General features: G+C 33.9%; 1 protein-coding gene across 2 annotated transcripts; it reads left to right on the forward strand.

Moving 5' to 3' along the window:
- Positions 1–5,564: 5,564 nt before the first annotated feature.
- Positions 5,565–15,821, forward strand: LOC8275735 (eukaryotic peptide chain release factor GTP-binding subunit ERF3A). Of its 2 annotated transcripts, XM_048371916.1 has the most exons (19): positions 5,565–5,781; positions 6,317–6,361; positions 6,495–6,569; positions 6,738–6,791; positions 6,938–7,042; positions 7,240–7,351; positions 9,007–9,052; positions 9,190–9,261; positions 10,400–10,462; positions 10,557–10,711; positions 10,946–11,010; positions 12,343–12,493; positions 13,245–13,350; positions 13,439–13,574; positions 13,733–13,797; positions 13,930–14,094; positions 14,297–14,369; positions 14,454–14,530; positions 15,560–15,821. In XM_048371916.1, the coding sequence occupies exons 1-18, from the start codon at positions 5,778–5,780 to the stop codon at positions 14,510–14,512; spliced, it is 1,551 nt and encodes a 516-aa protein (XP_048227873.1). In that variant the 5' UTR covers positions 5,565–5,777; the 3' UTR covers positions 14,513–14,530; positions 15,560–15,821. The 2 variants fall into 2 exon arrangements, with proteins under 2 accessions (XP_048227873.1, XP_048227872.1); XM_048371915.1 differs by lacking the exon at positions 5,565–5,781 and having other exon boundaries at positions 6,310–6,361.
- The last annotated feature ends 303 nt before the right edge of the window (positions 15,822–16,124 follow it).

Raw genomic sequence — 16,124 nt, forward strand, 5'->3', positions numbered from 1 at the left:
AAATATAATAATTATAATATTAAAGTTGTAATATAATAATTTAAAATATTAAAATAGATTAACTTTCTAAAAATTATAAAAAATAGCTTATGAGTCATATAATACATGTAGGAAATAGAAAACAATGTCAATATATATATATATATATATATATATACACATATACATACATATATATATATAATGGGAGTTGGTGGATCCTGGCTATGTTGAGCCAGCAAATGAAGCATCACAGTCAGAGGCACAACGAAAGAAGAATGAGGAGCTGAAATTGAAAGATCTGAAAGTAAAGAACTAATCGTTTAGTCCTTGACACTATTCTCAAAAAGAATATTGCCAAAGAAATATGGGATGCCATGAAGAAAAAGTATGAAGGAAACGCAAGGGTCAAGACATCTGATCTTCAAGCTCTCCACAGAGAATTTGAAACTCTTGAGATAAAGAATGGTGAAAGAATGATAAAGTACTTCTCAAGGGTCATGACAGAGGTTTAACTATGTTGTTTGTTCTATTGAGGAATCCAAAAATATTGATGCTCTCACTATTAATGAGTTACAAAGCTCATCGATAGTACATGAACAGAAATTCCATAGATATCAAGGAGAAGAGCAGATCTTGAAAGTAACATATGATGGAGGAAGATGAAGAAGAGGAAGAGGGAGAGGCCAAGCAAGTTTCAACAAGGCAATAGTAGAGTGTTTCAAATGTCATAAATTAGGAAATTCTCAATATGAATGTTCAGAAAATAATGAAGTAAACTATGCAGAATTTAGATAGGAGGAAGATGAAGTGCTTCTTATGGCTTATCTAGAGCTGAATATGGCCAAAAGGGAAGATGCATGGTTTTTTGATTCAAGTTGTTCTAATCACATGTATGGTGACCGAGTTATGTTCAATGAACTTGATGAAGGATTTCGACATTCAATGAAACTCGGGAATAACACAAAGTTGAATATAATGGGAAAAGGAAGTGTGAAACTATTACTAAATGGAGTCAACCATATTGTCACTGAGGTAATACTATATTCCTGAATTAAAAAATAATCTTCTAAGTATAAGGCAGTTGCAGGAAAGAAGCTTGGCTATTTTGATTAAAGGAGGAGTGCGCAAGATTTTTCATCCAGAGAAGGGCCTGATTATTCAAACCAATATGAGTACCAATATAATGTTTATTTTAATAGCTCAGTCACAGACTTCTTCTCCTACGCAAGTTGATCAATGCTTCCACACAAAAGCTGAAAACTTGACCCATCTTTGGTACACGAGATATGGCATCTAAGCTATTAAGGCTTGCGAACCTTGCTGAATAAAGACATGGTACATAGACTTCCTGAACTCACCACCTCAAGTATGACATGTAAAGACTGTATCAATGGGAAACAACATCATGATCCTATTTCAAAGAAGAGTAATTGGAGAGCAGTTCAAAAGTCGGAACTCATTCATACTGATATTTGCGGCCCGATCACTCCTATTTTAAATAGCAATAAGAGGTACATATTGCTATTTATTGATGATTACAATAGAAAAGCTTGGGTTATGTTCTGCTAGAAAATTCAAGGGCTTTTAATTCTTTTTAAATGTTTTAAGATAATGGTTGAAAAAGAAACAGGGTTATTTATCAAGTGTTCTACGCGCTGATAGAGGAGGAGAATTTACTTCGAATGAGTTCAATGATTTCTGCAAACAAAATGGAGTAAAGAGGCAGTTGACCATCGCATATATGCCACAACAGAATAGTGTAGCTGAATGGAAGAATAGAACCATCATGAACATAGTCGAATCAATGTTCTCTAACAAAAGTGTTCCCAAAACCTTTTGGCCAGAGGCAGTAAACTGGACAATTTATGTACTAAACAGGTGTCCAACATTGGTGGTCAAAGATATTACACTAGAAGATGTTTAGAGTGGAGTGAAGCCATCAGTAGAACATTTTTGAGTTTTCGGTTGCATAACACATGTCCATGTTCCAGTAGTAGAGAGGATAAAACTTGACTATAGAAGCATTACTTGTGTGTTATTAGGGGTTAATGAGGAATCAAAAGGTTACAGGTTATTTGATCTTGTTGCCAAGAGAGTTATTGTGAGTAAAGATGTAATCTTTGAAGAAGGGAAATAATGGGATTAGAATGAGAGTCATAAATAAAATATTGTTGCAGATTTAGAATGGGGTGAGCATAAAGAAGAGGTGAGTGACAATGAAAATATAATTAGTATTGATGATAAGAGAGTTAGAGGAGAAGATCATTATAGCTCTAGTGAGAGGGAAGAGAAAGATAGGGTACGAAGACCTCCTGGTTGGATGAGTGATTATGTTAGTGGAAAAGGCTTATCCGAGGATGAGGTTTATATGGCTTAGATGGTTCAAGTGATATCAAATGATCCATTATATTATGAGGAAGCAGTAAAGAGTGAAAATTGGAAAATGGCTATGGGTAGTGAAATCAAACCCAATGAGAAAAAAAAAACATACTCTTACTGAACTACCAGCTAGAGCTAAAAAAATTGGTATGTAGTGGATTTACAAAACAAAGTACATTGAACTTTGAAAGATTGACAAGCACAAGGCACGTTTGGTTGTGAAAGGGTACTCTCAACAATATTGAGTAGACTACACAAATTTTTTTTGTAACGACCTAAAATCAGATAATAGGAGATATTGTCCGCTTTGACCCCCACTGACCTTACGGCTTTGTCACTTTAGCGGGTTCGAGAACTTCCCAGAAGGTCCCCCATCCTGAAATTTCTCATATGAGATATTGTTCGCTTTGCCCCCCACTGGCTTCACGGCTTTATCCCTTTAGCGGGTTCTAGAACTTCCCAGAAGGTCCCTTATCCTGGAATTTCTTTGAACCAAGCACGTTTAACTTTGGAATTCCTACAACTCCACAACCAAAAGGCATCTCATGTGATTAGTTCCAACTCTTACATATATGTTATCAACCATTCCCCACCCCATTTCAATGTACAATTCGATTCATTTATGTACCCCTATACTTTAGAGTGCTGCCATCCTAGAAGTCTGCCAGAAGCCGCTCCTTGTCCAGGCATTCTATTTTTATCTCAGTGTCCACTTCTCGCCCTTGTCGGACCGCTTTTCTAAGCCAAGCTGTCACATTTTTGCTCCAGTAGCAATCATGGATACAATAAGGATTACCATTGCCTTAGTCGTACAAAAGGATTGGAAGATTTTTCAACTAGATGTTAAGTCAGCTTTTCTCCATAGTGAGAGCTAAGTGAAGATGTTTACATAAAGCAGCCAAGAGGATATGAAAAAAAACGGCTGTGAGCATCTGGTCTACAAGTTACACAAAGCTTTGTATGGATTAAAACAAGCTCCACGAGCTTGGTTTAGTCGAATTGAGGCACACTTCGCCAAAGAAGAATTTCAAAGGTGCAATAGTGAGCCGACACTTTTTACGCAAAAAAGGAAAAATTGTCATTATAAGTATTTATGTTGATGATTTAATTTTTATTGGTGATGATGAAGTTATGATGTCTGAATTTAAAAGTTCCATGGTGAGAGAGTTTGATATGACTGATTTAGGAAAGATGAGATTCTTCCTTGGAATTGAGGTGTTGCAAAAATTTGATGGTATTTTTATATGCCAAAGAAAATATGTGATTGAAATTTTAAAGAAGTTTGGTATGATTGAAAGTAATTCGGTAGGGAGTCCAATTGTTCTAGGTTTCAAAGCAAGCAAAGATGAAGATGGAATCTCTATTGATGAAACTTATTACAAACAACTAGTTGGGAGTTTGATGTATCTCACTGCTATAAGGCCTAACGTAATATTTGCCACTTGTCTCATAAGTAGATATATGGTGAAACCAAAAGAGATTCATCTACAAGCAGCTAAGAGAGTGCTTCGATGTTTAAAAAGGGACTGTGAACTATGGAATTCATTATAAAAAAGAAGGAGATGGTGAGTTGTTGGCATTCACAGATAGTGACTGTGCTGGAGATATAAAGGACATAAAAAGTATATATGGATATGTATTTTAATAAGTTCAAGTGTCATTTTTTTGGTGCTAAAAAAAGCAGCCAACTATAACCTTATCCACCACAGAAGCCGAGTTTGTAGCAGCTACTTATTGTGCTTGTCAAGGAACTTGGATGAAAAGAATTTTAAAGGAGCTAGGATTCTCTGATGAAGCTTGTATTACTGTAATGTGCGATAACAATTCAACCATCAAGTTATCTAAAAATCCTGTCATGTATGGTCGCAATAAACATATTGATGTAAGGTTTCATTTCTTGAGGAATCTTGCAAAGGATGGTGCACTGGAATTAGTTCACTGTAGCACTCAAGATCAAGTGGCAGACATAATGACGAAACCTTTGAAACTTGAAGTTTTTCAAAAGCTGCAGAAATGTTGGGTGTTTGTGAGATAAACTAATTGTTTAAATAACATTTAGTTTAAGGGAATGAATGAAAGAGTTCTACTAAAGATTATTATTGTTAGAATAAAGTCCTATTCTTTAGGGACAACTACTAGTATTTGACTTATTCTTTGCTTCTGTTACCACTTAGCTGTATGTGTGCTAAAGTGATTTGTCTTCTTATTCTCTGTTGAGTTGTATGGCTATATAAGCCTAGGTCTTTATGATTAAAACTGTGGTAATTGAAATCCAGCTTGTTATTTATTTGTTCTTTAATCTCTTATCAGTTCAAGTTTTCAACAGAAATTTAGTAAAAACAAAAAAGATTAGAATAGTAAATATACTGTAAACGGTTTTCTTTCACCTTTTTTTTTATTTTCTCTCCATTTTTGAGAGAAAAATAACAAAAGGAGAATAAATCATATTTTCTCTCTTTATTTTTTGTGATAAGTATAAAAAAGTACAATGTGATTTCAATAATTTTTTTTACAATCTTTAGTATTTGGGTTTTTTATAAAGAAAGGTATAGTTACAAATCATGACAAAGATATGTATTTCACTGTTAGAAGGTCTCGATTTACAAGGATTCAACCATTTTCATTCCGATTAGCCATCATTATCATATTATTTGTATTTGATAACGTGAATTTGGAGTTTAACAACTCTTAATTCAATTATTTGATTATTAAATCACGATTTAAAAAATCATTAATTTGATAAAAACGATTTAACGGTTAAACATTGATGTTTTAAGTTGTTAAGCTCTAAACTCATATTATCAATCATGAGAAATATAATAATAATTGTTGATTGGAATGGAGATGACTAAATTCTTGCCAACTAATACTTTTTAAGAGTGAAATACTTCTTTTTATCACGTACTTCTTTCTATCTTAAAAAAATCACATACTAAAAATTGTCAAATAGTAAAAATATAAAAATATTTTTTTTATATTTATCTCTTATATTTTATTTTCCTTTTCAATAAGATAAAGTCTAAATCCCTTTTTTACTTTTTATCTTTATTTTCCCTCATCACTTATTTCACCTCGTTCCAAACATAGAGTAAATAAAACCACATGGTATGTTTCTTTTTAAACTTTTTTCAAGTATTTTTATCAAACTTGCTTTTAGATTTGCTTGTACTGGAAAGTAATTTTCAAAATTTAAAAGAACAATTTTCTTCTCAAAGCGGTTTTGTTGGCCACTGTAATACCGAAACGGGCTAACACAGAAGGTTCAAGTATCCGTACCCGTTTGGCAATGCTAGTGAAAAGACTAGAGCCAAACACACGCACCCAGTAACATCCACGTTTCTCACTCTATCAATCAAAAAGAAACCCAAACCCTAGCCTAACTCAACTCCATTTTCACTCATCTTCTCTTCGCTACCATGGGTAACTGTCTCCATATCCTTGTCTCTGCTTATTGCCTTTTCCTGTTAATTTTTTTTTTTAATTGCTTAATGAATCTATGCAATTTCTTGATTTTTTCTTTATGGATCTACTAGCTTGTAATTGATTTGTTACCGCCGTTAATCTAGTTTTGATCTAAAGTTCGTCTCATTAAATTCTTTTATCATTTTAGTTGTTTTCTTTAGGTTCTTTTCAGCTGTTGGTTTTGTAATCTTTTTTATTAGTTGGAATCAGCAAGTGCTTTCTCTTTGAAATTATTATTTATGTGTATAGATTGTGGAATTTTGTTTAGATAATTAAATGCTCTGCTAGAATTTCTTATCCTTCTTTAGTTTATTTTATGCATTTTTTTTATGCCCTGCTAATTGGAAATTATGATTTCTGAGTTTGGAGTGGTGAAATTTTGATTGACATAATCAAGTAAATTAAAATGAACAATGTTTGGGATGTTTGCATTGGTTTACAATTGATCTGCTTGTGCTTAACATGTTTAATTATGTATTTCTTGTGATGGTAGATATTGAGGCGGATATTCGCTCTTTACAGCTTGACTCCGCTGAAGGTACTTCTGACTAATAGTGTAATATTATATTGTTTATATTCTGTGTATTAGGTATTGGTTCATAATTTTCTTATCTTTCTACTTTGTTTGTTTTGCAATCTTATATTGAATGCTTTTGATTTAATTCTAACAGAAGAAAATAATGGGGTGGTTAATCCAGAAGATGTAAAGCCAGTAGAAGTTGAGAATGTCGAAAAAATGGAAGAAGGTTGGTGATGATAATGTCAATTTTGTCTTTTTAACTGGCCCTACCGCTTTATCCTTGGCAGAATGAATAGTGCTGTATGCTTGTTACTAGGGCATTATTTGTTGCTATTGACAGTTCATCTTAATAGGGCTTAATATTGAATATTATGTTTTTCTTTGCTTAATTTAGATACAAAAGATGATGCTACTCTGAACTCCAAGGAAGTACAGGTTGAATCAAAAGGTAATCCAATGGTTTTCTTATCTTTTTTTGATTCCTTGCCAGTGGTTATCTTTGCACTCAAGCTTCCATGCAATAGGCAATAAAATTTCGTTGCTTATGTTCTCTATTTATTGCTTCACATTTTTATTCTTGGTTGGTTCTTATAGTGAAAGGTAAAGAAATGTTTCCAGCAGCAGATGTTGAAACACCAGATGAGATGGAAGAAGACAACAAAAGGCGGCATTTAAATGTGGTGTTTATTGGCCATGTTGGTAGGTTAATCTACCTCTCGGTTTTGCCAGATTAGAGTCAGCCTTATGATTGTTTTGATTTGGCTGTGGAGCAGCTGTTAGTAGTGTTATCTGTTTTATGTTATTATGCTGTCACATGTTGTTATCCTGATGAGTGCTAATTGTTGTTTATTTCTTTTCGGAATATTGATGCATTTTATCATCTCATTCGATTGCAGATGCTGGCAAGTCTACAACTGGTGGTCAGATACTTTTCCTAAGTGGTCAGGTTGATGATCGTACAATCCAGAAATATGAGAAAGAAGCTAAGGAGAAAAGTAGAGAGAGTTGGTAGGAGTTCCCTTCTGATCTTATTTTGGACTTTTGAACTGATTTGAATGGTTTATATATATATATATATATATATTTCGTACCAGAGCATGCAAATTCCTTAGTATCTTTATTCTGCCTGCATAAAAAACCAATAAATATCTTATATTTTTTACTTGTAGCTACTTTGATACAGTTTCAGAATATCAACATGTAGATTGGCTATATCTGCTTCTATTGTTACTTATACTATGTAAAGTGTTGGTGAACTCTCTGTTTCCCTATTTCTGTGATCTGTGGTTAGTTGACATCTTTGTTTTCTGCATTATTAGGTCGATAGTAATTGGAAATTATGAAAGTCAAAGAAAAGAGAAAAAAGAATGGGGTGGGGGTGGGTGGGATTTTGCAACTGAAGTTAAGGCCTTAGCAGGTTCAAACTAGGTACTGACATCCCAAGAAATCTTATTTACTGGTGGTTGGTACATACTTGGTTGTTGTTACCTATGTTTGACTTGGTATAGATATTCAATATAGAAATATGTCTGTCTGTTTGGCTTGCATATTTTCTAAAAGTTTTGTGATTTTTCTCACTTTTAGTAATCAATTGATAAAGTTTCCTTGTCCAATATGGGTACTTTTAGGTTAAGTGAAAAATTGGAGTAACTGTGGTTGATGTTAATCCATTTTAATGGAAGGTACTGAAATAGGTGAAGAAAATAAAACCAGTAATGATTCTCAGAATGTTATTTGTTTGATGACACATGCATATCCTATGAGTTACTTATTTCTAATTAGGAAAATGAACCATCTGGTTATGGCAGACTTAGAAAAATGAACAATTTAGTTTGATAGGACATATAAACATTTACATGTTGGATCATGCATGTAATACCGTTCAACTTTAGTAGGTTTTGGATACTTGATGCAGCTAAAAAAAAAAAAGAAAATTCTATTGCCAATTTGATTCTGCCAAAGCCGTTATATTTGGGAGCATTTACTTACAAGAAGATTTTTTCAACATCATAGCTCCTAATATCCAGTTTTGAAACTTTTAATAGATTTGATAGTGCTTTTATGCATAGTGCGGAGATGCTATGGAGTTAATTCGTCTATGCTAAGAAATCTCCACTTTAGAAGTTCAGGGACCTTGTAGTCTGTAGAAACACCCAGTAAATTGTTCGTATAAGACTCATTTCTGTAAACTGATTTCAGGTTTTTCTTTTTTCCCTTTTTTCCTCTTATCTATGGATAATTTATGTGGGATCCTCTGTATGTCTTTTTCAGATTATCCCATGTGTTTTTTCCATAATCATACTTGCTATATGCATCTACTAGAGGAATTTCTGGATTATATTGGCCTCAACATGCTATTGAATTCGTTGCTGAATGTCTCCTGTGTAGCTGGGGAACTGTTTCCTTAAGCGTCCTGGACTTTGACTTTTAGTGTTATTAACACATTTTGAATGGAAGTATTTTGTTAGGTTTCTTTTTGATTTGGGGTTTAGATTTTGACTATCTATTAGTATGAGATAGATATGGTTTTACGATTAATTTATTCTATCTTATGGTTCTCATCTTGGATTTATTGTGACGTCTGATGCAATGTACCCTGAGCTTTTTTGTACTTTACTCACTTGCTGAAACCACCTAATGACCATTTATCTTCCATGTGTTAGGTATATGGCATATATTATGGATACTAATGAAGAGGAGAGGGTTAAGGTATTCTTTGATGTTTTGTGAATGATTGCCTCCTGAGGCTAGATTTTCTTACTTTTACAGCTTTTGCCACTATTTGTTTATGTCAACTAGTTGATAAGCTGGATGCTTAGATTCTGGCTGTGTACTTCTGACTGTAGGGTAAAACGGTTGAAGTTGGAAGAGCACATTTCGAAACAGAGACAACTAGATTTACAATTTTAGATGCACCGGTGAGGAATCACATCTGTAAACCATATTTTCAATTTTTTTATTCTAATTTTCCATAGCTAAATTTGCTGCAGTGCAGTTTTGTTATGTTTGCTGATTAAGCTATGTGAATGAGTCATAAATTTGCATGGCATATGTTGTTTGAATGGAGATCTGCAGTGAAGTAATTTTTCGATGAGGATTCTTATCTAACCTAAAATCGAGTTTTCATCATGTTGTTCCCATAGTTGACAAGTCCTTGTGCTTGGACACTAAAAGGCAGGTGACATTGATGAGGTCTCGGTCTCATTAACATTTTTTACTTTGTTTTTTTTTTTTTTCAAAAAAATTTCCTTATGTTTCTTCATCTATAATCCTCTAGTATTTGTCTGAATATGTATTACCTTATAAAGATCTCATGCATTCTTAATCAAACTAGAACAACTATAAGAAAGAAAGAAGCCTATGTTGCTTTGAGTCAGACACAATTAATCTACATGAGGGGGAGAGGACATTGCTGCCAGTGTTATTCTACATCATATGACAACTAAGTTTCTTCTCTCTCTGTCTCCCCGTATCATCTTGCTTCTATATTCTTCACTCCAATTTTTCCTTTATTTTCTATCAGCCGTCTATGTCCTTTTTTTTCATTGTTAGACTCTTTCACTAGCTCAATCCAGAACATTATGGCCCATGACATCTTAATTTTAGCCCTGTTGCATCTCGGTTCTCTGCCCTGTCTGGCTCTTGCAACTTTTTTATCCTGTTGTCTCTTCTTTTCTAGAAGCCTCTAACATCCTAAGCTTTCTGCATGCATAAACTTTTTCTATCATGATCAGTTGATAGTTATTGATTGTATCTTTGTGCCAAGTTAAATTGTTAATTGTGCCATGTCTCTTAGCAATGAGTTTTATTTACTTGATTTTTGTCAAAAATTTGTTATGGAAAAGGGATCATTGGTGATATATATGCGAGTGTGTGTGCATGTGCTTATTGTATGATATTAATATCTCCCTCAAGTTTCTCAGGTGTTTTATCATACATTATGACGATGACCAGCAGAAATACATTTTTCTTTGTTATCAGTTTCAATTTTCATATTTCATTTCTTTATGCCTGTTGGTGATGAACTATTTGGAATTGTGCTATAAATATCTTCAGGGCCACAAGAGTTATGTTCCAAATATGATTAGTGGAGCATCTCAAGCAGATATTGGTGTACTGGTAAGTGTGTAGTAACATATTTTTGTTACATGATTGTTCCTTTTGGGGATTTTGCTTCTGGTTTTTGACAGGCTTCTATCTCTCTTTTAATCAGGTGATTTCTGCTCGGAAAGGAGAATTTGAAACTGGGTACGAGAGAGGTGGACAGACCCGTGAGCATGTTCAGCTTGCGAAGACTTTGGGGGTGTCTAAGCTGCTTGTTGTTGTAAATAAAATGGACGATCCTACTGTGAGCTGGTCAAAAGAAAGGTGCTTCTATTGGATTTGCTCTGTTTGGACCATTTGTCATGCGGGCAAATGCATAATTAGTTCTGTGTTTTAAATTTGTGCGCTTGCACTTCGTCTGGACTTTAAGAAATTTCCTTGGTTGACGCTGTTGTTTGTCTGGAAAAACCTTTTTGTTATTTCTTGCCTTGGGTGTGTACATGCGTGTGTATGTTCTCTGGTAGTCTCTTTATGCTGATCATTTCCTTTCCTTTCCAGGTATGATGAAATTGAATCAAAGATGATACCATTTCTAAGGTCTTCAGGTTACAATGTGAAGAAAGGTATTGGAGTTTTTATGGGTTTAGCATATCAAAATATTTTTCTTTGTTCAACATGATGCATAAATTGTTGTTTTCCTTTTTCATTTTATGTGGTAACCAAATTTTAAATCCAACATTGAAATATTTCCACTTCTATAATAGGATCATATTAGATCCATGCTAATAGCTATTAGTCTGTGAATATGAGGGATGAGCTAAGATGATTTTGGCAAATTGCCTTCCGATGCTTCTATGGTGTTTTTTGTGGTTTCCTTTTGATCAACTAGACTTTTGCCATGCATGCTAAATTCTTTAGCTGTTGATCACTGTTTTGGATTGTATGCAAGCTTGTTTTGTTTGTGGATATGATTTCAAAGTTAAGTTTTTTTGTAATGGTTTTGACTCATGGTTTGAAGATTTGGATTTCTCTGAATGCTTATAGTTCCTACTGCATGAGTGGCCATTCAAGGCTAAGCTTGTTTAGGGTAGTGCGAACTGAAGAAAAGGTTGACAGTTGAGAATCTCAATTCTTTCTGCCAGTGCTTAGCTGACGGATATAAGACATGATTTCTTGGGTTACTACTTACTCTCTATATTTGCTATTTCTAAATGCTTGATTAGGCAGTGGCTCCATTTAAGAAGATTGCATTATTAGCATAACATCCAAATTATTGGAACTGAAGGGCATTTGGAATCAGAAGTCATAGTTTAACAGCCTCATCTTTGCCTAGGATTCTCTTAATTCCCTCAACCAGAATCCTATATCCCAAACATTGCCAAAGAGATAGGACAAAGATTGTATCCGCTAGAAAGTTATAAAGGATGCAAATATTAGGTTACAAGTAGATCTCTTTAGAGATGCAGATGAAGAATTTTCTTGGCAGGAGAATTTAATGTAACACAAAGGACCATTTATGGTGGCAATTTCTTTTTCGTGGTGCACTTGGCTTAGTTTCATTTTAGATGTGGATAATTTGAAGAAACAGAAAGTTTTCTTGCTGGTTGGTGGATCAAGTGCAATTTAAAGGAGGAAAGCGCATGTGGAACTTGTTAGAGATTAGGGTGGTATTTGGAGTAGTTGCATAATGGAACAAGTTATGAGGCTTTTCTTTTTTAGCCTCGTTACTTCGACATTGTGGAAGAAAGAAATGGGTTTGAAGGGAAGTTCAGTTTAATATCTAAATTGAAATGCTTTGTGGAAGCTATGGTAACATGTGTCATAAATATTGTTGACTGAATATTTGATTGCTTGTCCATCTCTATTTTATAAGACACAATGATAAGCATCATATTGATCTGATTCTTTTTTGTTTTTTTCTTTCTTCGGATCTCATTCTTATCTCAAATCTGCAGATGTCCAATTCCTACCGTTATCTGGTCTGGTTGGCACAAACATGAAAACAAGAGTGGATAAGAATACATGTTCATGGTGGAATGGCCCATGTCTTTTTGAAGCTCTGGATGCCATTGAAGTTCCTTTACGAGATCCGAAAGGTCCTTTCAGGTTAGACTCATTATTGCTTTGTCTTTCCATTCCCTGCTTTATTTTTAATCCTGTAATTTGATGTGATGTGGTGTGACCTCTCTCATTATGATCAATAATAGTGCTACTTAATTCTTCTATATCGTATTGAAATTTTGGTTTCTTTAACACTAGTGTTTTCTTCAATAGCCTTTCTTTAATTATTTTATTATATTATCTTGTTATCATGTTTGCTCTTTTCTTCTATTTAACTAGTCGATCTATATTGGTTGCTCTTAAGAGGCAAAGATTTTTATTTGTATGAATTTAAGAGCTTGATAATATTGCTTGACTGAAAAAAGATTAGTCGCCTCTTAAAAGGAAACCCATAGTTTCAAATTTGTTTTATCATGTACTCAAGATAGTTAATTCTAATTGCATTTGAGTTATTTGATATAGTTATTACGTTCTTAATGAACTACAAGAATGCTGAAAATGGTAATATTTGGCTAAACTTTTGTTCTGTGAAAAGTTGAAAAATGAATATATTCTGTTAGGTGAGTGCTGATCTTCTAATTCCTGTTAAACCTTGAACATTGAGTGCACAATGCTGCTAAATTAATCAAGAGCCAAGTTTCCTGCAATATTGTGTATATATATACTTGTGTTTTTCATATACTTTGCACAATGGATGATAATATATATCTGACTTCTCGCTATCATTGATTTGGTCCTGTGAACTGCTTTCCTGATCCATAAGCTTCTGCTCATCTTAACATTTTTGAGCTTGCAGGATGCCTATTATTGACAAATTTAAAGATATGGGAACTGTAGTCATGGGCAAAGTAGAATCTGGTAGTGTGACTGAGGGGGACTCCTTGCTGGTCATGCCAAATAAGGTATGTCCTTTAACTAGTCTTCATCTTTATACTTTCTTTCTCAAACTATATTTAATGGGGCCTGAGGGTTGTATATATCCATCTGCAGACTCATGTGAAAGTTGTTGCTGTATACTGTGATGAGAACAAGGTTAGACGTGCAGGGCCTGGTGAAAATCTCCGTGTTAGATTATCTGGAATTGATGATGAGGATATATTGGCAGGTTTTGTCTTATCAAGTGTTGGTAAGTTGTTTTGTGACTATATTCTTTTATAGTACGTCAGGAGGGTGAATTTATATTTTAGTGGTTAGAAGCCACACTGTCTCTGTCCTTGTATCTACATGTGTGGATGTTATTTCTTTTGAATACTGATTTTCCCTTCGGTTTGTTACACTCTTCAGCGAAGCCAATAGTTGCAGTTACAGAATTTGTTGCTCAACTACAGATCCTTGAATTGCTGGATAATGTATGCTAATAGGCTTTAAGTCTTTCACTTTAAGTTCGCATTTTCATTTTTCTTTAAAGTAGATAACCATCATGTTTACTGTTTCTCGATGACGACCATAATTACTAAATGAATAAATTTGCTGCTCTCTAGGCAATTTTCACAGCTGGTTACAAGGCTGTTTTACACATTCATTCTGTAGTTGAAGAATGTGAGATTGTTGAGCTGCTACAACAGATTGATCCAAAAACAAAGAAACCTATGAAAAAGAAAGTGCTCTTTGTGAAGAATGGTGCTGTTGTTGTGTGCCGTGTCCAGGTATTTGGTTCTGCTTTCTTGGTACTTCTCTGAGAAAGTGTCGAGTGTTATCATGCTTTAGTTTTCCTGTGTCTATATCATGCCGACTGCAAAAAAGGTAGATGCATATTCAAACAGAAACGCTATATTCGTAATTTTCAATCAAAAGAATTGCTGCTAAAAAGTGGCCTTCCCCCTTTTTAATGTGTATTTTGATTATCAGGCAAATAATATGATATGCATCGAGAAGTTTTCAGATTTCCCACAACTTGGAAGGTTCACTCTTCGAACTGAGGGTAGGCTTATGAATTTTGTGATAAATGATTTCTTGATATAGTATGTGCACAATAGTCATCTGATTGGAGTTTTGGGCCATGCAGGCAAAACAGTTGCAGTGGGAAAAGTTACTGAACTTCCTACTTCAGGTTCTAGTTTTTAAGCAATTTTGGTATTAAAGGTAACTTTATAGATCTTTTGAATTTGTTTGTTGCTATGTTGCGACTTTAATTTGATACCTGTATACGAAGGGGTGTAATTTTTTTAAAACTAATACATGCCTGATAACGATTTTCAAGTCTATCAAAACATGAATATTTTCATTTGGCCCCTATCTGATTTGTTAAAATGCTAACAGAATTCTGGCATTTGGGATGTGTCTGTCTATTTATGTCCTCCATGTTGCATGGTTCTGTTTGGTCAATACAGACAGATTATATTTTGGATTGGATTGAACATTCTCCTTTCTGGACTATTTAGTGTTGTTGTTCAAGTAGCTTCTTGAAATCAGAGAGTTTTTAAAATGAAATGTTATATACCTGATGTTATTGGTTATTAGTCTCTAAATGTGTTTTATGGTGACTTCTGTCCCTACTTGCTATTTCTGGTTTTTCAATTTATGGTTCGGGCTGTTTGTTTTACACAAAATTATATGTTTCTTGAGAATTTTTCTCTAACAAAATTGATTTATTTTTTATTTTCTCTTGTTTGGTTATAATACTGCAACTCACTTGAAAAAAAAAAGAAAAAGAAAAATTCTATCTGAAGTACCTTGGAAAGTATCATTTTTCTAATATGTATATAATTAAGAATATTAAAGTGTCATGCATATAAACATCATATTACTATTTCATTGGTAGTTGAATATGGGTGAAGAGTAGTGAAAAATGAAATTCTGGTTGTCATTATACTAATGGAATATAGCCTTGCAATTCTTTTTTCAGATTTTCCTTCTTAGCAAGTCTGTAAAGGCTTGAAAAACCTTTTTGAAAGAGACTTAATTTCCAAAATTGGTTTTCTTTTCAACACATTTTCTGCAGACAATTATTTGATAAATTTTCTATTCAAAATCTTGATTTTATGGATTCGTCCAAATTTACCTAGCTATCTTTGGAAATGATTATTATATTCATCGTAACATTTTCTCAGACCCGGTCTTTCAAGACAATCTTGCCAACATCATGGTAACACTTTATGTTTTGACATGCAGGCTGAGTTAAAAAGGACAACTCTTTTTGTGTACTTTTGAGTGCCAGACGCACCGAGAACTCGTCCCTTGGTTGTGTTGGGAGTTGCTGGTGCTTTAGATGTTTGAATGTAGAGTATATACTATACCTGATTCACCAAGTCCATTGGTATTAATGAGTTACATTTTATCAAAGTTCTTCCTCAATCTCTTGCTGCATTTTAGCAAAACCATGATTTCTTCAGTTATAGCAACATATAGCTGTGCGCTTGACTCTTGCCCTGTATATTGGTTTTTCTCTCTCCCTGTTGCTTGTGTTTTTGCTTTGTTTTCTGTAGTGTTTGCTTTTCTTTCTTTTGGCCTTTTGGATATTTCTCTTTATGAATAATACACCTCTCGTATGTGTTCTCCAGTAGCAGCACAGGGAAAGAAAGCACACTAAACTAAAATTTAAGTAATTGGGATAATTACATTTTTAGCATATGAATTTGTGACTACCAAATAATTGAATTTTTAAAATTAACAAGGTAACTAATAACAAAATGGTTTCAGGTTTTTTTAAATCTTTACAGGTGACCAAATAGTGATA

The sequence above is a fragment of the Ricinus communis genome, chromosome 3 (assembly GCF_019578655.1).
Source record: "Ricinus communis isolate WT05 ecotype wild-type chromosome 3, ASM1957865v1, whole genome shotgun sequence".
Classification (NCBI taxonomy): Eukaryota; Viridiplantae; Streptophyta; class Magnoliopsida; order Malpighiales; family Euphorbiaceae; genus Ricinus; species Ricinus communis.